The following is a 21,287-nucleotide window of genomic DNA, read 5'->3' on the forward strand; positions in this document are numbered from 1 at the left end:
CGGGGGGCAGTCACTCTGGCTCTGAGGGGCTGCGGCTTCTAGCAGCCCGCTGTGGGGACCGCCGCTTGGGAGGGCCCATTCCCCCAGAGTGTGGGCCTGCCCGCAGGTGGGCAGATGGACTCCAGAGGCTGGAGATGCGGCGCTGGCGCGTGGAAGTCAACCCCGTGCAGGATGGTGAGGCTCCAGGGGATGTGCAGGTGACGCTGTCTGCCGTATCGATTTCCTGCGGCCTAAGTCAACAGGAGCAACTAGGAATGAAACTGGCTGTTTGCCACTTAGATTCATTTGCTTTCTAGACCTCCTGAGGTGGTAGAATGCATTTAAATGAGTTTCTGAAAAAAACCCAATATTCTGTCACAGTATGGTTTTCTCCTGTCTCTTTTTAGCAGTGCCTAGCCTGTTCCCTTTGAAATACAAAAGGCAACAGTTTAGAACATAACCCTGGCCTTGTGCTTCTGGTAATGGCAGTCTGGGTAGCTTCATTCAAGACAGTTGATGCTTCTGAAAAGCCTGAGAATTTAAAAATAGTAAAGAATTACTGGGTTCCAATTTTAGGAGATGATAGAAATCCAGAGAGGTGAACGAACATCTTGTTTGGGAGGAGAGTTACTGATACCTTGACCCTTGTGGGAAATGTAAGTTTATGTTAAAAAAAGAAAATCACTGGATGACTTCTATTTTTTTTTTTTTTTTAAGGAATGGCAAATTGAGAATCACTGGTTTCCTATTTACCAGATGGTTACAAAGCAACGAAAGACATAAGGTCACTGGGATTCAAATCTAGTTTTTCCCCTTACTAGCTGTGTATCCTTAGAGCAAGTTACTTAATTTCTCTAAAACTAAGAGGGGAAAAGTTAAGATTCATTGTTCTCTTCCTGTCTGTCTTACACCCTGGAATATTATCTGTTCTGTTTTTTGTTCATCTTACTTTGCACACTTGACTAATGTACATAAACCACTCTGTCAGCGGTGTACACCACTAGAGACTCTTGACACGCTTGCAGAATAAAACCGTCAGTAGCCATGGTTTAGGGATTGTCAGCTCCACTAGTCTGTCTTTGGACCCTGGGGCAAAGCTGGCTGCAGAGACCGTGCTGACCATGGATGTGTGTATGCTTGTAGGTATTCTCTGTGTGTGGATATCTCGGAACACTTTTTTCTAACAACGATTCTTTTTTCTTTTTCATTCATTTCATCTTTATCTGATATACTTTTGACTTAATCTTCCTTCTTATGGGCAGAAAGGGAACAAGCAGTAATAGTTCTTGTGGTTCTGGGGGTTGTGTTTATGTACTGTTCATTTCATGCGCCTCCATGAGAAGCTGCAATCTGGGGTGTACCCTGCGTGGTCTCATGGTTAGGACTTGGTGCTTTCACTGTTGTGGCCTGGGTTCAGTCTTTGGTCTGGGAAGTGATCCCACAAGCCATTTGATGCAGCCAAAAAAAAAAAAGGAAGTTGCAATCTGGAGGCTGGTCAGCAGCTCAGCAGCTTTTGGAGTTTTGAATTTGAATTGCTTTAGCTGGGGGACGTGCCCTGACACTTAGAACCACACTTATTTTCTCTCTCTTTCCTCTTCATAATCTGCTTGGCTTCTGACTACATTTGAGTTTAAATCCCTGTGTTGACATGATATGGGCTGTTTCTGCTGGGACTGAAGAAAAGACCAAATGTCAGCTGCAGTTAGGGCATTTCTTGAGGATGCCTGGCAATCTTGACCAGATCCATGGGGTCAGAAATGAGGTAGAGTATGACCGTTGTAATAAAGAAGCTTTAGCATGTGTAATAGAATACAGAGATAGAAAGACCTTGAGAGTAATGAATGATTCCATGAAGTAGATGTTGGTTGTGCAGGCCCTTTTGAGCCTGTGGTCACTGTCTTCTTCCTGTCTTCCGTAGTTCTTAACCTAGGGAGAGCTGCTCCTTACTGGAGCATTTGATGGGAGAGAGTATTAAAGAACAATGGTTAGCCTCATTAGCTTCTATCAGCCCTTTTTCATTGACAAAGCAGGTGTCCTAAACTTGGTAATTTTAAGTAATTTGTCATATTTTCTATCCTTTTGGTTTTCTTTAGTGTTTAAATTTGCTTTTCTCTCCATCCAATCAACATTACCATGTGGTTTTCCTCTGCATTTGAGATATCATATATAGCCACTTACATGTGTTTCTGCTCCTTGATTTTCTTATAGAGAGGACATTCATAAATATCAAAAGGTCAAAGGATTATTCCCATAGAGCTCGTGATGTCTGGCATTTGCTCTGAACCTTTCCTAGTTCAGTAATCGCCTAATTGTAATTATGAAATATATTTCTAGCCTTCAGAGTAGACAAGGAATGGGAAAGAACAGTGTATTTTTGTGTTGTCATCACTTGGTAATTTTACAGGGGATGTAGGAAAGGCACTGTTAATAAGTCAGTACTGACTCCAGCTGAGGCAAAATATATGACTCTCACAGAAAAAGCTACAAAATGTTTACTGTTTGACCCTTTGGAATATATACTGATGAGAAAACAGCTGGAAACTACTGAAAGGTAAATACTTAACATTTAGAGATAAATGTTATGATAATTATTTGGTGCTGAAAGAAAATTTGAGGGCTGTCCTGCTTGATTAAACAGAATTGCCTCATTGGTCTCGTAGTTAAAAAAGAAAGATGGCTATTGAAAGAGGCACGTTAATTTCAGACTACATAATGATTTATAGAGAAAACGTAATTTTTCAAATCATGGCTTTTAGAATATTTGTTCAGTGTCCAAATTTTATTGTCAAATTTTTGACAAATTAATGGATTTAAAATATTTCTTCCTTTAAGGATGCTAAAATCTCTTTGCTTCTGAAGTTAAAAGGCCATATATTTCATTTGAAGCCTTAAAATATTTAATCCTCTCCAAATTGGTTCTTGTTTTTAAATTAGGAAGTTTTTTCCTAAGAAAATTTTTACCTTTATTATTAAAGAAATACATACTCTTCATATTTCTTTTTAAATGAAGAAAAGTAGATAGAGTATTATCCATAGTGCTACTAACTTGAATCGATTACATCTATTTTTCATTAATTACAAATAGCAATATAATGTTTTGTGGCTAGGGTAGGAAGATTAAAAATAACCAGTAGAATTTGCAGCAAAACATTGATAGACTTCAGGGTTTTTAAAATTTTTAACTTCTTGTTCATCTACATTTTGATGAGAAAGACAACTTTTGGGGAAAACAACTTTGTTTTTCTGAGTTGCTGTCTGGGCCTTTTACATGATAATAACTCCTGGTCAGGATGCTCGCACTTTGCCACTTTGCTTTTCCCAGGGCATCATTTAAAATAGCTGCTTAGCGTTAAGCAGGCAGAAAGTCACGACCACCCCAGTCAGTCAGAGGCGCTTGCTACCCTGCCCTCTCTCCTGCTGATGTCCTCAGACAGAGAAATGCCCCTCCCGCCGCCCCGCCGCCGATTCTGGGATCCATAAGTAATAATACGTCTCTCATGTCCACTTAAAAAAAAAGCACAATGCAAGAATGGCGAGTTAAGTTTCATCTGGGGCAAAATGAGGACTGCAGCCTGGGAGACAGCACCTCCGAGAGCTCTGAGACACTGTGCCAGAGAGGCAGCGGGGCAGGACAGTGCATGTGTGCCTTTAGTGATGGGGGCATACGCGCAGTCAAGCACGTATTTTTCCAGAAGGTTTCTGCTAGTCAGGTGAAGCGTTCTGCTAGTCACGAGACCGTTGTCACCATGAGGAATTTGAGTGCTTTTCTAGATATGAGGAGATACAGGGTCTGGCTCATAAAACCGGCTCCTGAAGATGTCTCAACCGCCTGAAGGCCTGTCTTGCTGGCTTTTCTCCTACCTAGCACGGCATGCTTCCTTTCCTGCTTTCTACCCTGAGCTGCTTTCAGAGGGTGCTGAAAACCAGCAGCTGCAGCAGCACATGATTTAAGCCTTGTAGCGTGAGATGGCGAGTGCCCAGCTGTAGTTGACACCTGAGCGCCATCCTTTGTGAGGGTATACTGAAAGAGTGCCTTCAGTCACACAACCCGGTGGGTTTCACTTCTCTATAGTGAGAGCCGGGATGCTGAGAGGAGCTGCATGCGGCCTCCATGTGGTTGGCTTGGGCCCCGCATTCAGCATTCTTAATTCAGTACCCCAGCTCCAGCTTCGCAGCGCATGTTTTGGCCCAACATAATTGCGGTTTTGGACCATGAATTTTAAGTCATTATAACTAGGCTCAAACGTGTCTTTATTAATCAAAACACGAACCATCATAATCGCATTTTTGCTAATGAGAAGTAACTTTATTCCTGTAGTGTAAAAATCCATGCTTTGAGATTCAGCAAACCGTTGGAAAGCATTCTCTGCCTCCTGCTGGTTGTGGAAGGGTTTTCCTAGAAAAAAGTTGTCCTGGGGCTTGAGGAAGTGGTAGTCCATTGGTGAGAGATCAGGTGAATATGACGGATGAGGCAAAGCTTCATAGCCCAATCCATTCAAATTTGAGGCATTGGTTGTGTGACATGCGGTTAGGCATTGTCATGGAGAAGAATTGGGCCCTTTCTGTTGACCAGTGCAGGCTGCAGGCCTTGCAGTTTTCAGTGCCTCTCATCGATTTGCTGAGCGTGCTTCTCGGATGTAATGGTTTCACTGGGATTCAGAAAGCTGTAGTGGGCCAGAAGGCAGCAGACCACCAGACGGTGGCCAGGACCTTTTTTGGTGCAAGTTTGGCTTTGGGACGTGCTTTGGAGCTTCTTGATCCAACCACTGAGTTGGTCATCGCAGATTGTCATAGAAATTCCACTTTTTATCTCATCTCACAGTCCATTTGAGAAATGGTTTGTTGTTGTGTAGCATGAGAGAAGACGACACTTCAAAATGACAGTTTTTTAAATTTGCTGTCAGCTCATGTGTACTGAGCTTTGTCACCTTTGCAGTGTGCTTCAAATGCCGAATGACTGTAGAACGGTCAACGCTGGATTCTTCGGCAGCTTCTCGTGTAGTTTTAAGAGGGTCAGCTCCGATGATCCTCTCAGTTGGTCGCTGTCAACTTCAGATGGCCGGCCATCGCGCTCCTCATCTTCCAGGCTCTCGTCTCCTTTGCAGAACTTCCCGAACCGCCACCGCACTGCGTGTTCATTAGCAGTTCCTGGGCCAAATGCATTGTTGATGCTGCATGTTCTCTCTGCTGCTTTACAGCCCATTTTGAATTCAAGTAAGAAAATCACGTGAATTTGGTTTTTGTCTAACATCGTTTTCGTACTCTAAAATAAATATATAAAATAAACAGTGAGTAGTAAGTGATTAGCAAAAAAACAAAGCGATAAGTGCACATTAAAATGATGTATAACATAATCATATTTATTTAAGGCTGTATTCCAATATCAAACAGCACAGTTCAGCGGTGCAAAATCACAAGTACTTTTGCACCAACCTATTATTTTCTGATTTTTTTTTTTAGCATAATAGCAAAACTTAAAGTATCAATCCCTAGCACCTTGAGTGGTGTGTGGCATATAAAACTCTTACATGATTCCAGTAAACTCTTACATGATTCCACTGTAAACTCTTACAGTGTTAGCCTTTTCTCTAGAATTATTTAATGATTTTCAAAAGAAAAATGTTAGATTGTTCAGTACATTTAGTAGGCTATGACTGGAAAATTAGTGGAATGATTTTAGTATCGTCTTAAATTGTGCCATTTGTGACAACAGGGATGGACCTAGAAGGTATTATATTTCACTAATAGTGAAGTAAGTCACTCATATGGAATCTAAGAAACAAAGATAGCGAAAGAGAAAAAGACTCCTAGAGACAGAAAACAAACGGGTAATTGCCGGAGGGGATGAGGGTGGGGGATGCATGAAATAGATGAGGAGATTAAGAGGTATAAACGTCCGGTTATGTACAGCATAAGAAATACTAGTCAGTGATCATGTAATAACTCTGTGGTGACAGATGATCACTGAACTTGGCGTGGTGATCACTTTGTAAGGTATAAACCTACCCCAGTTATAGTTCAGTAAAAAAATGATGACATCTAATGAAGCTGTCTATGGAAACTGTTTAGCCCTGCTTACATGATTGTACTCTTTCCATTGCGCACAACCTGAACAATGTCCTGTAACTTCTTTTGGAACGTGAATGCACCTTAGTCGTTCACCATAGATGCTGTGCTAACCGTAATGAGTTTGAAAAGGCGGAAATGCTTGTGTCTTCAGGGGGTTGCTTACAGTAAGTATAGCAATGCTTATACTATAGGCAAATTGTTCATTGGGCTGTCTCCAGTTTGTGTGTCTGGAAAGGAGTCTTCTCTGATTCACTGTACCTCTCCGGAATCTGAGTGTTAGCCTCTCATTTTCCGACCACAACATGTATCTTTTCAGATCACTCTCTCTGGTAACCTAACTCCAATGGCCATTCAGCTACATCAGGGCTCATTGGCCCATCCGCATTTTTTCATCCTGCTTCATTCCTCCTGACCCTTTCACCGCTCCTTGTCTGGCTTAAATCTGTGGCCTGTCGTTCTAATCAGCACATTGCACAGACCTTTCCCTGTTCTTCCTCTCTACCATCCTGGCAAAACCGACTCTCAGCTTACTAGCCACCTGTTCTCTTGTCAGCTCCCAGACCGTGACTAGAGGAGCATGAAACCACACCGTCTTGTCTACTGAAAATTCACGTCGGCAGGTGGTTAGCCCTTTATTTGGGCTTCCCTGGTGGCTCAGATGGTAAAGAATCTGTCTGCATTGCGCGAGACCTGGGTTTGATCCCTGGGTGGGGAAGATCCCCTGGAGGAGGGCATGGCAGCCCACTCCAGTATTCTTGCCTGGAGAATCCTCATGGACAGAGGAGCCTGGTGGGCTACAGTCCATGGGGTCACAGAGTCAGACACTACTGGGTGACTAAGCTCAGCATAGCCTTTTATTCATTTACATTTTGAAGAATATATTACCTTGGTATCTAACTGCTGAAGTTTTTGCTTAGTTAACTATTCAGGTTTACGATTGAAAGTATTTGGTCATGAGTTGTTTTGCATTAACTAACCTTAAATGTTTGTTTTGACCCTCCTTTTAAAAGCTTTCAAGCCTCGGATATTGAGGCCATGGCTATATAGAAGGAATGGCAGATAGTATGAAGCAAAAAACTTTTTATCATGTAGATGCTGGATTCATTATTTGGTAGCATAGATTAAGTTTTCAGCCTTTTGATTTTGTCTGGATGTTTTAATTTCTTAAGCAATTAAGGACTTGTTATTTTATTTATAACAGGCATCTGATTGGTTTTCACTTTCTTTATATTTGGGTGTTAACTTCTTGACCTGTTTAAAAGACTCCTGAAATGTTTTGCTTCTGAAGATTTGGAATTATATTTTTAAAAAATGACCAGGTTCTGTAACGTAAAAAAAAAAAAAGACCAGGTTTTGTCAATTCCTCTCATTTTTATAGGTTCCTCAATTTAGTATAATGATTCACTACATAAAAAGTTTCTCTAAAAAGTTACCATAATATAGCTTGAAAAATTCTATTTACCCATAAAATTGTTGAGAGTTAATACATTTTGTAGTTTAGACCAAGGAATCTTGATGTGCTCTTGTGGAGAGGGTGAGCTGGGGGTATTATGTGAAAAATCTTGATGGAGTGGGTCAAACCTTATGGGTGAGGAGAAAACTTTTCTCATTTTGTCCTTAGGTGCTGGCAGCCAAGAGGCAGCCGAAAATCATGCAGTGGACAAAGTGGAAAGTAGCCCCTCTTTTTATAGCAGAGAGCTTAATTTCATTTGTGAAATTGGACAGTGGGAGTCCAGTGGGGTTTTTTGGGAACCATTTCCAATAATAAATACCATTTCAATAATAAATACGGTTGTCCTGCCTAGTTGTCATGCTCAGTTGCTCAGTCGTGTCTGCATGGACTGTCGCCCACCAGGTTCCTCTGTCCATGGGATTTTCCAGGCAAGAATACTGGAGCGGGTTGCCATTTCCCCTCCAGGGGATCTTCTCCTTCCAAGGATTGAACCTGCATTGGCAGGAGGATTCTTTACCTCTGAGCCACCTGGGAGGCCCATACTGTTGTTGAAATAAGGTTGAGATACGATCTCCATGCATAGCATTAAGGTACTGCTTGGCTCAAGCAGGAGAGTATATTTGTTTGGAAATCCCAGCATTTTGCAAGCACACGATAACCACATTATGGTAATTTTTTCATTTGTTGTTGTTCAGTCGCTAAGTTGTGTCCGACTCTTTGCAACCCCATGGACTGTAGCACGCCAGGCTTCCCTGTCCTTCAGTATCTCTCAGTTTGTTCAAGCTCATGTCCATTGAGTTGTTGATGCTATCTAATCTTCTCATCCTTTGTTGCCTCCTTCTCCTCTTGCCTTCAATCTTTCCCAGCATCAGGGTCTTTTCCAGTGAGTTAGTTCTTCATATCAGGTGGCCAGAGTATTGGAGTTTCAGCATCAGTCCTTCCAATGAATATTAAGGATTGATTTCCTTTAGGATTGACTGGTTTGATCTCCTTGATGTCCAAGGGACTCTCAAGAGTCTTCTCCAGAAATTTTTTCATTAATTTCAACAAATATTTATTAAATGTTTGCTGTGTTAGCTTTTGTTATAAGCTCAGGGGATACTGCAAGAAACAAAACAAACAAAAACTCTTGCTCTGATGACGCATACATTCTAACAGGGAGCAGACAGACAATAAGTAACATAATGAATAAGAAATTAATGTATGTAAGAAGGTGGTAAGTTGTATGGAGTAGGGAGGATGGGAAGTGCTGGTGTTTGGTGGTTGAGTTGCAGTTTTGAACCTGCTTGTCTAGACAGAACTTTGTTAAGAGGGTAATAATTGAGCAAAGATTTAATAGAGGTGAAGCTATGTGCTAAGTCGCTCATCTTGTCTGACTCTCTGCGACCCTATGGACTATAGCCCACCAGGCTCCTCTGTCCATGGGATTCTCTAGGCAAGAATACTGGATTGGGTTGCCCAGCCCTCCTCCAGGGGATCTTCCCGACCCAGGGACTGAACACGTGTCTCTTACATCTTCTGCACTGGCAAGTGGGTTCTTTACCACTCGCACCACCTGGGCTGGGATGAAAAGTATTCTAGGCAGAGGGAAGAACCCATGCATAATCCCTTCACATTTTCATTCTAGGGGACTGGAATGCAAAAATAGAAAGTCAAGAAACACCTGGAGTAACAGGCAAATTTGGCCTTGAAATGCGGAATGAAGCAGGACAAAGACTAATAGAGTTTTGCCAAGAAAATGCACTGGTCATAGCAAACACCCTCTTCCAACAACACAAGAGAAGACTCTACACATGGACATCACCAGATGATCAACACCAAAGTGAGATTGATTATATTCTTTGCAGCCAAAGATGGAGAAGCTCTATACAGTCAACAAAAACAAGGCCAGGAGCTGACTGTGGCTCAGATCATGAATTCCTTATTGTCAAATTGAGACTTAAATTGAAGAAAGTAGGGAAAACTGCTAGACCATTCAGATATGACCTAAATCAAATCCCTTATGATTATACAGTGGAAGTGAGAAATAGATTTAAGGGCCTAGATCTGATAGATAGAGTGCCTGATGAACTATGGAATGAGGTTCGTGACACTGTATAGGAAACAGGGATCAAGACCATCCCCATGGAAAAGAAATGCAAAAAAGCAAAATGGCTGTCTGGGGAGGCCTTACAAATAGCTGTGAAAAGAAGAGAAGCAAAAAGCAAAGGAGAAAACGAAAGATATAAACATCTGAATGCAGAGTTCCAGAGAATAGCAAGAAGAGATAAGAAAGCCTTCTTCAGTGATCAATGCAAAGAAATAGAGGAAAAGAACAAAATGGGAAAGACTAGAGATCTCTTCAAGAAAATTAGAGATACAATGGAACATTTCCTGTGAAGATGGGCTCGATAAAGGGCAGAAATGGTATGGACCCAACAGAAGCAGAAGATATTAAGAAGAGGTGGCAAGAATACACGGAAGAACTGTACAAAAAAGATCTTCATGACCCGGATAATCACGATGGTGTGATCACACATCTAGAGCCAGACATCCTGGAATGTGAAGTCAAGTGGGCCTTAAAAAGCATCACTACAAACAAAGCTAGTGGAGGTGATGGAATTCCAGTTGAGCTATTTCAAATCCTGAAAGATGGTGCTGTGAAAGTGCTGCACTCAATATGCCAGCAAATTTGGAAAACTCAGCAGTGGCCACAGGACTGGAAAAGGTCAGTTTTCATTCCAATCCCAAAGAAAGGCAATGCCAAAGAATGCTCAAACTACCACACAATTGCACTCATCTCACACGCTAGTAAAGTAATGCTCAAAATTCTCCAAGCCAGGCTTCAGCAATACGTGAACCGTGAACTTCCTGATGTTCAAGCTGGTTTTAGAAAAGGCAGAGGAACCAGAGATCAAATTGTCAACATCTGCTGGATCATGGAAAAAGCAAGAGAGTTCCAGAAAAACATCTATTTCTGCTTTACTGACTATGCCAAAGCCTTTGACTGTGGATCACAATAAACTGTGGAAAATTCCTCAAGAGATGGGAATACCAGACCACCTGACCTGCCTCTTGAGAAATCTGTATGCAGGTCAGGAAGCAACAGTTAGAACTGGACATGGAACAACAGACTGGTTCCAAATAGGAAAAGGAGTACGTCAAGGCTGTATATTGTCACCCTGCTTATTTAACTTATATGGAGAGTACATCATGAGAAACGCTGGACTGGAAGAAACACAAGCTGGAATCAAGATTGCTGGGAGAAATATCAATAACCTCAGATATGCAGATGACACCATCTTTATGGCAGAAAGTGAAGAGGAACTAAAAAGCCTCTTGATGAAAGTGAAAGAGGAGAGTGAAAAAGTTGGCTTAAAGCTCAACATTCAGAAAATGAAGATCATGGCATCCGGTCCCATCACTTCATGGGAAATAGATGGGGAAACAGTGGAAACAGTGTCAGACTTTATTTTTTGGGGCTCCAAAATCACTGCAGATGGTGACTGCAGCCATGAAATTAAAAGACACTTCCTCCTTAGAAGAAAAGTTATGACCAACCTAGATAGCATATTCAAGAGCAGAGACATTACTTTGCCGGCTAAGGTCCGTCTAGTCAAGGCTGTGGTTTTCCTGTGGTCATGTATGGATGTGAGAGTTGGACTGTGAAGAAAGCTGAGCACTGAAGAATTGATGCTTTTGCACTGTGGTGTTGGAGAAGACTCTTGAGAGTCCCTTGGACTGCAAGGAGATCCAACCAGTCCATTCTGAAGGAGATCAGCCCTGGGATTTCTTTGGAAGGAATGATGGTAAAGCTGAAACTCCAGTACTTTGGCCACCTCATGCGAAGAGTTGACTCATTGGAAAAGACTCTGATGCTGGGAGGGATTGGGGGCAGGAGGAGAAGGGGACGACCGAGGATGAGATGGCTGGATGGCATCATGGACTCGATGGACGTGAGTCTGAGTGAACTCCGGGAGTTGGTGATGGACACGGAGGCCTGGCGTGCTGTGATTCCTGGGGCCGCAAAGAGTCGGACACGACTGAGCGACTGAACTGAACTAAGGAGACTGTGTCTAGGATGAAAGGAATGAGGGGAAAATAGTGGGAGACAACAGTCGGAGTAACATAGGGACTTTTAGGTCATTGTAAGGAACAGAGGGTCACAAATACCTTTCATGTTATCTTTTAAAATTAGATCTAATGAAGAAAAAGTTAACATTTGTTGAACCTTAACCTTCCCCTGTTGTCCTGAGCTGCTTAATGGCAGAGCCCTTGATCAGCACGCTCTGGCTTCTCTGTGATTGGAAATGTTGGCTGGCTTCCTCTCCTGGCCCCTTATGCGTGGCTCCCTTCTGTGTTCCCTGTCAGGGAGGCCAAGGTTGAAGTGGGAAGGCCTGGAGTGGTTTGGGGAAAACAATCTAAATATAAATCTCCTGACACAGTTGAAGTATGGATGTGAGAGTTGACTCATTTGGTGATGGACAGGGAGGCCTGGTGTGCTTTAATTCATGGGGTCGCAAAGAGTCGGACACGACTGAGTGACTGAGCTGAACTGAACTGAACACAGTTGAAGAAGAGATTGGCTTCTTACTCACAGTTCTTTATGGAATCAGAGCAGCCCATACAGGTCGTCTTTTTATTACTATTTATTTTTTGGCTGTGCTAGGTCTTTGTTTGGGGACACAGGCTCTGTGTGGCTGTACAGTGACTTCTCGTTGCAGAGTACAGGCTCTAAGGCATGTGGGTAGTTGTCGTACAGGGGCTTAGTTGCTTCATGGCATGAGGGATGTGACTTCTCGTTGCAGAGTACAGGCTCTAAGGCATGTGGGTAGTTGTCGTACAGGGGCTTAGTTGCTTCATGGCATGAGGGATCTTAGTTTCTGGACCAGGGATCGAACCCATGTCCCCTGCAATGACACGCTGATTCTTAGCCATTGGACCACCAGGGAAGTTCCATGAGGTTAAGTCTTAAACTAAAGAATTTCATGGCCTTTTGAAGAATTAGTGCTTTTGTTTTTGTTATTATTTGCTTGTTTTTTCCCTATCTCCAAGCAAATATTTTAGGAAGTTATAACGCCTGTTTTAGGTAAAATCTAATGTTTCACTGAAGAACTGTGGACAGAGGTTCGTGACATTGTCCAGGAGGCAGTGGTAAGACCATCCCCAAGAAAAAGAAATGCAAAAAGTCCAAATGGCTGTCTGAGGAGGCCTTACAAATAGCTGAGAAAAGAAGAGAAGCTGAAGGCAAAGGAGAAAAGGAAAGATATACCCAGCTGAATGCAGAGTTCCAGAGAACAGCAAGGAGAGATAAGAAAGCCTTCCTCAGTGATCAGTGCAAAGAAATAGAGGAAAACAATAGAATGGGAAAGACTGGAGCTCTCTTCAAGAAAATTAGAGATACCAAGGGAGTATTTCATACAAAGATGGGCACAATAAAGGACAGAAATGGTATGGACCTAACAGAAGCAGAAGATATTAAGACGAGGTGGCAGGAATACACAGAAGAACTGTACAAAAAAGATCTTCGTAACCCAGATAATTATGATCTGATCACTCACCCAGAGCCAGACATCCTGGAATGCAAAGTCAAGTGGGCGTTAGGAAGCATCACTAGGAACAAAGCTAGTGGAGGTGATGGAGTTCCAGCTGAGCTGTTTCAGATCCTAAAAGATGAAGCTATGAAAGTGCTGCACTCAGTATGTCGGCACATTTGGAAAACTCAGCTGTGTTCAGAGGACTGGAAAAGTCAGTTTTCACATGTATAATATCATATGTGAAACGAATCGCCAGTCCAGGTTCAATGCATGATACAGGATGCTCGGGGCTGGTGCACTGGGATGACCCAGAGGGATGGGAGGGGGGTTCAGGATGGGGAACACGTGTACACCCGTGGCGGATTCATGTTGATGTATGGCAAAACCAATACAATATTGTAAAGTAATTAGCCTCCAATTAAAATAAATAAATTTATATTTAAAAAGTCAGTTTTTATTCCAGTCCCGAAGAAAGGTGATGCCAAAGAATGCTCAGACTATACCACAGGGTTGCAGTCATCTCACAGGCTAGCAAAGTAATGCTCAAAATTCTCCAAGTGAGGCTTCAAGAGTATGTGAACTGAGAAATTCCAGATGTTCAAGCTGGATTTAGAAAAGGCAGAGGAACCAGAGATCAAATTGCCAACATCTGTTGGATCATAGAACAAGCAAGAGAGTTCCAGAAAAATATCTACTTTTGCTTTTTATTAACTACGCCAAAGCCTTTGACTTTCTGGATCACAACAAACTGTGGAAAATTCTTCAAGAGATGAGAATACCACCAGACCAGTTACCTGCCTCCTGAGAAACCTGTGTGCAGGTCAAGAAGCAACAGAATTGATCATGGAACAATGGACTGGTTCCAAATTGGGAAAGGAGTACGTCAAGATTGTATACTGTCACCCTGCTTATCTAACATCTATGCAAGTACGTCATGTGAAATGCTGAGCTGGATGGTGCACAAGCTGGAATCAAGATTGCCGGGAGAAATACCAATAAGCTCAGATGTGCAGAGCAGAAAACAAAGAACTAGAGATCCTCTGTGAAAGTGAGAGGAGAGTGAAAAAGTTGGCTTAAAACTCTACTTCAGCAAACGAAGATCATGGCATCCGATCCCATCACCTCATGGCAAATAGATGGGTAAACAGTGACAGACTTTATTTTTGGGGGCTCCAAAATCACTGCAGCTGGTGACTGCAGCCATGAAATTAAAAGACGCTTGCTCCTTGGAAGAAAAGCTATTGATAGCTTATGGTGAACGGTGTCAGATTCTTGATCTCCAAAGATTTAGTTTCAGGACCAGGCTTGATCACTCAAGTGCTTTTGTGTAGCAGAGTTTTATTAAAGTACGAAAAGGGACAGAGAAAGGTTCTGACAGAGACCTCAGAAGGGGATGGAGAATGCCCACCTCACTAGTCTTAGCAAGGGAGTTATATACTGTTTTAATTAGTTATTACAGTAAGTCAAAAGAATGTCTCAAGATTGTAAAGATCTTACTAGACCCACAGTTTACATTTTAAGATAACAGGATTAGCCAGAAGGTTTTCAGGAAGAAGAAACTATCCTCAAGCAGGATACATTGTTTTTATATAATCCTTAGTATAGTTGTTTGTTGTGTCCCAGGCTTAGAGAAAAAAAGTTTCTTTTTAGTTTTCTGTGACTGTGACTAAAGAATGTAGAGAGAGAGAAAAAAACCAAACAAACCATGTTTGTCTTTTCCTCCTTGAGAATTCTAGACACTTATCTCCACTTCCAGAGCACCAGACTTTTCTCCTCCTCAGGGATCCTGGACTCCTTATCAACCTGCCTAGGAATTGACTCTCTCATTATGAACAACCTAGACAGAATATTAAAAAGCAGAGACAGTACTTTGCCAACAAAGGGCTGTCTAGTCAAGGCTATGGTTTTTCCAGTAGTCATATATGGATGTGAGAGTTGGACTACAAAGAAAGCTGAGCCCAAAGAATTGATGCTTTTGAACTGTGGTGGTGGAGAAGACTCTTGTGAGTCCCTGTCCTGAATATTCATTGGAAGGACTGATACTGAAGCTGAAATTCTCATACTTTGGCCAGCTGATGTGAAGAACTGACTCATTGGAAAAGACCCTGATGCTGGGAAAGATAGAGGGCAGGAGGAGGAGATGACCGAGGATGAGATGGCTGGATGGCATCACTGACTCGATGCACATGAGTTTGAGCAAGCTCTGGGTATTGGTGATGGACAGGGAGGCCTGGTGTGCTGCAGTCCATGGGGTCAGAGTCAAGAGTCAGACACGGCTGAGTGACTGGACTGAGTGAGTGACTGACTAACTCAACTGAATGTTTCACCTAAATGCTTCTACTCAGTATTGTCTGCAACATTTTGTTGCAAAGTTACAAATTTGTAACTTTAATATTTTCCTTTGTCTTAATGGCTCCATTCACTCTGCTTAGAGAAAGTTTTCTTCCACTTGCAAATAAAGACCTTTTTCTGTGCCTGTCTCCAGCTTAAACAGTGCTGCGGCTGGCCTGGCAGCACTGTGGTATATCTGACTCTCCTTTTGTGCGGTGGTCGTTTCCCAGGGGTGTTACTGTTGTGGGATGTTTTTGATTGTTTGGGTACGGGTGTTTTCTTTTGTCGTTCAAGCTTTTGAATTGACATGTGGTGAAAGAACTAATAGTTTTGGTTGGCAGATAGTTAAGAAGTTGAACCATTTGCTGTCTTTTGGGCTTTTGGCGTAACATTGTACAAAACAGCTTAATTTTTGAGTTGGAGCTTACTGATGCTGATTTGCTTTGTCCTGGTTTAGGGGGGCATGATAATTTTTGAAAAAAATTATTTTATACTATAGAAGTTAGTCATGTATAAGCAGTATTGCTTTGTAGATTTCTTCTGTTTGTACATGACTTAAATAGTGTTTCTCTGCTCTCACGCTCAGTGAAACGATTTTATATGTGCAGTGGGCTCTTTACAAACAGTTCCTGAGGGGGCTGTGTGAAGACTCCATGAAGACCTGATATTACAAGAAGCTTACGAAAACATTGCTGTTCGGTGCCCTGTTGTTTATAGGACATCGTAAGGAGAGGGAAAATGGGATTATTTGAACTCTTTCAGTAAATTTGAAATGAAACTGTTGAATCTAGAGTGGGCATTAGGGCAGGTTTAATCTTTGATTGGAAGGGTAAACTTTTTAAAAGTTGCTTATTTATAATAACAGATTTTAATGTCCTTGGATTAAAAGATGTAGTCTCATAATTTGACAATTAGAGGGGACCTTAGATGTGCTGCCATGATTCGTGCAGCACTTCCGTTTTACTTATGAAAAGTTAGAACCTCAAAAATACGAGCAAAGTGAAAGTGGTCCAGATCAAAGGTGAAGAAGTAGGTATCCATTAACCTGGGCAGATGAATAAGTCAACTCTGTTGCTGCTGTTGGTTTTCTCAGCACTAACACAACTGGTCTGTGGTTTTAGTTGTTGAATTCCTGTATTTTTTTATTCAGTGCTATCCCTGTATCTTCTTACATTTGACTCTTTGTTAATGACGCACATGGGGTCCTAAGTAAATTGTTCAGAAGTGTTACTTGGGAGTTTGGGAAACAGTGAATATAAAATTGGCGTCTGATTTTTTCAGTGTCTTAAAGTGTCTAACATATTTATCCTTCTCTTTTAGGAACTTGAAAATGGCCCTTCAGCAATGCTAGGTCTATAATGGGAAGTGTCACAGTTCGATATTTCTGTTATGGATGCCTTTTTACATCTGCAGCCTGGACGCTTTTGCTTTTTATTTATTTCAACTTCAGTGAAGTGACTCAGCCACTTAAGAATGTGCCCATCAAGGGGTCTGGGCCCCACGGACCATTCCCCAAAAAATTTTATCCCCGTTTCACTCGAGGTCCAAGTCTAGAATCATGGTTCAAAGCAAACAGAATTGATGATATGATAGATAATCATGCTGAAGATCCAGAAAGAGGCAACGTGAAATTCTCTTCTGAATTGGGTGAGTGTGCCTGATATTTGCTAGCAATGTGTCGAAGTATTTCATCATGGGAAGTGCAGATATTCTTTAAATCACGTATTGTTCAGAGGACTAGACATGTGACTTTTTTCTGTACTGATGTATTTTGTTCATGAACTAGCTGGGGTCCTGTGATTTTTGCAGACACAGTAGGGAGTTATATTCTATTTTGCTCAGTTCTGACTTCAATATTTTATGAAGACTTCGGAGAAACTATGAGGTCCAGAATTGGAGGGAGGAGGAGAGGGCAGAAAGGAAGAAAAATTAAGTGGTTGGAAAGAAAATGGAACCTATGGGGGAAGATTTTAATTGCTAGCATTATTTAATAAGGGAAAGCAGTGGTTGAAAAGTGACTATTTTAACATATTTTGAAAGGCAAAGTTAAGACAGGACATAAACCACTGTGTTTAGAATTGAGACTGCTGCTGCTACTGCTAAGTCAGTTCAGTCGTGTCTGACTCTGTGTGACCCCATGGACTGCAGCCCACCAGGCTCCTCCGTCCATGGGATTTTCCAGGCAAGAGTACTCGAGTGGGGTGCTGTGGCCTTGGGACTACTTATATCTAAAAAGATGTCTACTTAGAAGAATTATTAAGGTGCTAGAATATGTTTATTAAATATAGGAGTTTTTTTATTCCTCAAAAATTACATTCTGTTCAGTTTGGAAGCAAGACTGAACAGTGCAGTTCTAGAGTCCTGGTTTCAGCAAATTTTATTTTTAAGGGATATATGAGCCATTTTGGTTGTCTTTAAAACTTAAGAACTTTGATCTTCATTGAAGAATCAAATAATTTAAGAGTAAAAGCATATAGTGGGAGATTGAAAGATTCACAGAATATAAAGGAAATGTAAAAACAGATTTCATCAGTTTCTAGAATTTAATCATTTCCTAATACAGGAGGTCAAAAGTATTGAAAATTATATGAGGAAAAGGAAGCTTTTACTTTATTTTTCATAAAATATACCTTCTATTTATTTTCAAACAGCCACTGGGACCTTTTTAAAAGCATTAATGGGAATTTTTCTAATTTTTTGTTTATAGTAATTTTTATAAAATTTTTATAAAGTTGTAACATTGGGTTTGCCATTTTTAATGGACTTTGCCTTTGAATATCATAGAATTGTAGATATTTGAAGTGACAAACTCAAATTACCCATCTGAAACACTAAATTCTTTATAAAAGATCCTAAAGATCACAAAACAATTAGAGCTAATAAATGAATTCAGCAAAGTCGCAGGGTATAAGATCCACACACAAAAGCTAGTTGTATTTCTGGACATTAGTGATGAACAGTCCAAAAGTAAAATTAAGAGAATAATCTCATTTACAGTGGGATCAGAAAGAAGTACTTAAGAATAAACCCAGCCAAGGAGGTATAAGATTTGTACATCAGTTGTGCTGCAGAGCACAACAGAAAGAAATAAAAATAGACCTAAATAAATAGGAAGACATCCTAGGTTCGTGGATGGAATGCTTAATACTGTTAAAATGTCAGTGCCACCCAAAGCAACTCACATTGAATGTAAACCTTATCAAAATCCCAATGGCCTTTGTTGAAAAGATGAACTAGCTGAGTCTAAAGTTGATAAGGAATTGCAGGGTGCTCTGAAGTCTTGAAAAAGAACAGAGTTGGAGAACACACACTTGTTTATTTCAGAACTTCCTAACAGTGTGATACTGTTAAGGAAAGATAGGTACATCTCAGGATAGACTGAGAATCCAAAAATATACCCTCCGACGTCTGTGGTCAAGTAGCATCTATGGTAACGCCCAAGAACAAGTAACGTGTGGGCAGCTGGTTTTCAGAAAGGGGTGCTTAGAGCAGCTGATGTGGAAAGGATGGTCTTTTCAGCAAATGGTGCTGGGCCAATTAGATATCCCCATGCAAAGGAATGAGGTTGAACCCTTACCTCATATGGTATTAAATTAACTCAGAGTGGATCAAAGACCATAAAACCCTAGAAAAAAATCTTTGGGATAGATCAAATAATAAATTGGGAAAACACTGCATTCTGTATTTCATCCCCTCACATCTGTGTATCTGTAAAACAGCATTCTTAAGAACAAAAGTCTATTCGACTTTAATTTTTTCCTGTTATTATTTGCCCATACAAAAAAAAAAAGTGGCAGTGAAAGTGCTCAGTCCTAACCCCTGGACCACCAGGGAACTCCCTTACTTGACTTTTAAAATCCAGTGTTTTCCTGAGTATTTGGCCGTGAAATCTTTTTCTTCGTTTTAACTTCTACTAATAAAGTGATGCTCAAAATTCTCCAAGCCAGGCTTCAGCAATACATGAACGTGAACTTGCAGATGTTCAAGCTGGTTTTAGAAAAGGCAGAGAAACCAGAGATCAAATTGCCAACATCCACTGGATCATCGAAAAAGCAAGAGAGTTCCAGAAAAACATCTATTTCTGCTTTACTGACTATGCCAAAGCCTTTGGGTGTGTGGATCACTATAAACTGTGGAAAATTCTGAAAGAGTTGGGAATACCAGACCACCTGACCTGCCTCTTGAGAAACCTGTATGCAGGTCAGGAAGCAACAGTTAGAACTGGACATGGAACAACAGACTGGTTCCAAATAGGAAAAGGAGTACGTCAAGGCTGTATATTGTCACCCTGCTTATTTAACTTATATGCAGAGTACATCATGAGAAACGCTGAGCTGGAGGAAGCACAAGCTGGAATCAAGATTGCCAGGAAACATATCAATAACCTCAGATATGCAGATAACACCACCCTTATGGCAGAAAGGGAAGAGGAACTAAAGAGCCTCTTGAAAGTGAAAGAGGAGAGTGAAAAAGTTGGCTTAAAGCTCAACATCCAGAAAACGAAGATCATGGCATCCGGTCCCATCACTTCATGGGAAATAGATGGGGAAACAGTGGAAACAGTGTCAGACTTTATTTTTTTGGGCTCCGAAATCACTGCAGATGGTGACCACAGCCATGAAATTAAAAGATGCTTACTCCTTGGAAGAAAAGTTATGACCAACCTAGATAGCATATTCAAAAGCAGAGACATTACTTTGCCGACTAAGGTCCATCTAGTCAGGGCTATGGTTTTTCCAGTAGTCATGTATGGATGTGAGAGTTGGACTGTGAAGAAGGCTGAGCACCAAAGAATTGATGCTTTTGAACTGTGGTGTTGGAGAAGACTCTTGAGAGTCCCTTGGACTGCAAGGAGATCCAACCAGTCCATTCTGAAGGAGATCAGCCCTGGGATTTCTTTGGAAGGAATGATGCTGAAGCTGAAGCTCCAGTACTTTGGCCACCTCATGCGAAGAGTTGACTCATTGGAAAAGACTCTGACGCTGGGAGGGGTTGGGGGCAGGAGAAGAAGGGGACGACCGAGGATGAGATGGCTGGATGGCATCACGGACTCGATGGATGTGAGTCTGAGTGAACTCCAGGAGTTGGTGATGGACAGGGAGGCCTGGCGTGCTGCGATTCATGGGGTCGCAGAGAGTCGGACACGACTGAGCGACTGAACTGAACTGAATGTCCAGTGGAATTAGTTTTCCATGACTCAACTTCAGGAAATGCTGTTACAGGGGAGTCATTCTGTGAGGAGAGGCTAAATGTTTGATGCGGGGAAGAGAAAGTAAAAGGAGGCTTACTGTTCTAGGTAAAGGTGAGATTCCTGACAGTGGGAGAGCAAAGGTGTTAAAGTGATTCTGATTAGCTCTGTGGTGGACCTTCTTGACTCTGAAATTGATTAAAGTCTGGAACTGGAGACTTTTTACAGGAAGGGTTATCAGTAGTCTAATTTTCTAGGGGAAGAGTCCATATAAAAACTTGGGGTAGAAAAATTTTTCTAGAAAACAGAACCAAAAAACCCCCTTGCCCAGTTAATTGGGGGTTGTTGAGATCCATATGGGGTTCTGTAATCCGTTGTTTTTGTGGTATAAATCCTCATTAAGTGTCTTTTTCTCTTGGTCATAAGTAAGTTTTTTTTTTTTCCTTGAAAATATTCTTAAATTATGGCTAATGAGGTTAAGGTACGCTTGCTTTCTGAGCTAAACTGAGGAAAATTTGACTTAAACCTTGATATAGTTTTTTGAAAATGGAGACAAACTAGGTTTGAGAAACATGGCTGTCACCTATTTATAAGAAGTTAAAGCCGCGACTCTCTCTCTTTAGATTCTGGTGCTCGTTCGCTTTTCGGGCTGCACTGCCGCTTTGCTGGGCCCCCTCTAGCTGTGGCGAGCAGGCACTATTCCTCGTTGTGGGGAGTGGGCGTCTCATGGTGATGGCCCCTCTTGCTGCGG

The 21,287-nt window shown here is 41.5% G+C and overlaps 1 protein-coding gene across 4 annotated transcripts in view; it reads left to right on the plus strand.

Moving 5' to 3' along the window:
* Window positions 1-21,287, plus strand: part of GALNT11 (polypeptide N-acetylgalactosaminyltransferase 11) — a 54,737-nt gene that overhangs the window by 11,404 nt on the left and 22,046 nt on the right. For 2 of the 4 annotated variants that reach the window (XM_068973249.1, XM_068973251.1), the window contains exon 2: window positions 16,669-16,995. In XM_068973249.1, the coding sequence (XP_068829350.1) occupies window positions 16,707-16,995 (289 nt within the window). In that variant the 5' untranslated portion in view covers window positions 16,669-16,706. Of the gene's footprint in view, window positions 1-16,438; window positions 16,456-16,668; window positions 16,996-21,287 lie in introns of those variants that run through there. The other 2 variants (XM_068973250.1, XM_068973252.1) reach the window with 2 other exon arrangements.

Source organism: Capricornis sumatraensis, chromosome 5 (genome assembly GCF_032405125.1).
Source record: "Capricornis sumatraensis isolate serow.1 chromosome 5, serow.2, whole genome shotgun sequence".
In the NCBI taxonomy this organism is placed as follows: domain Eukaryota; kingdom Metazoa; phylum Chordata; class Mammalia; order Artiodactyla; family Bovidae; genus Capricornis; species Capricornis sumatraensis.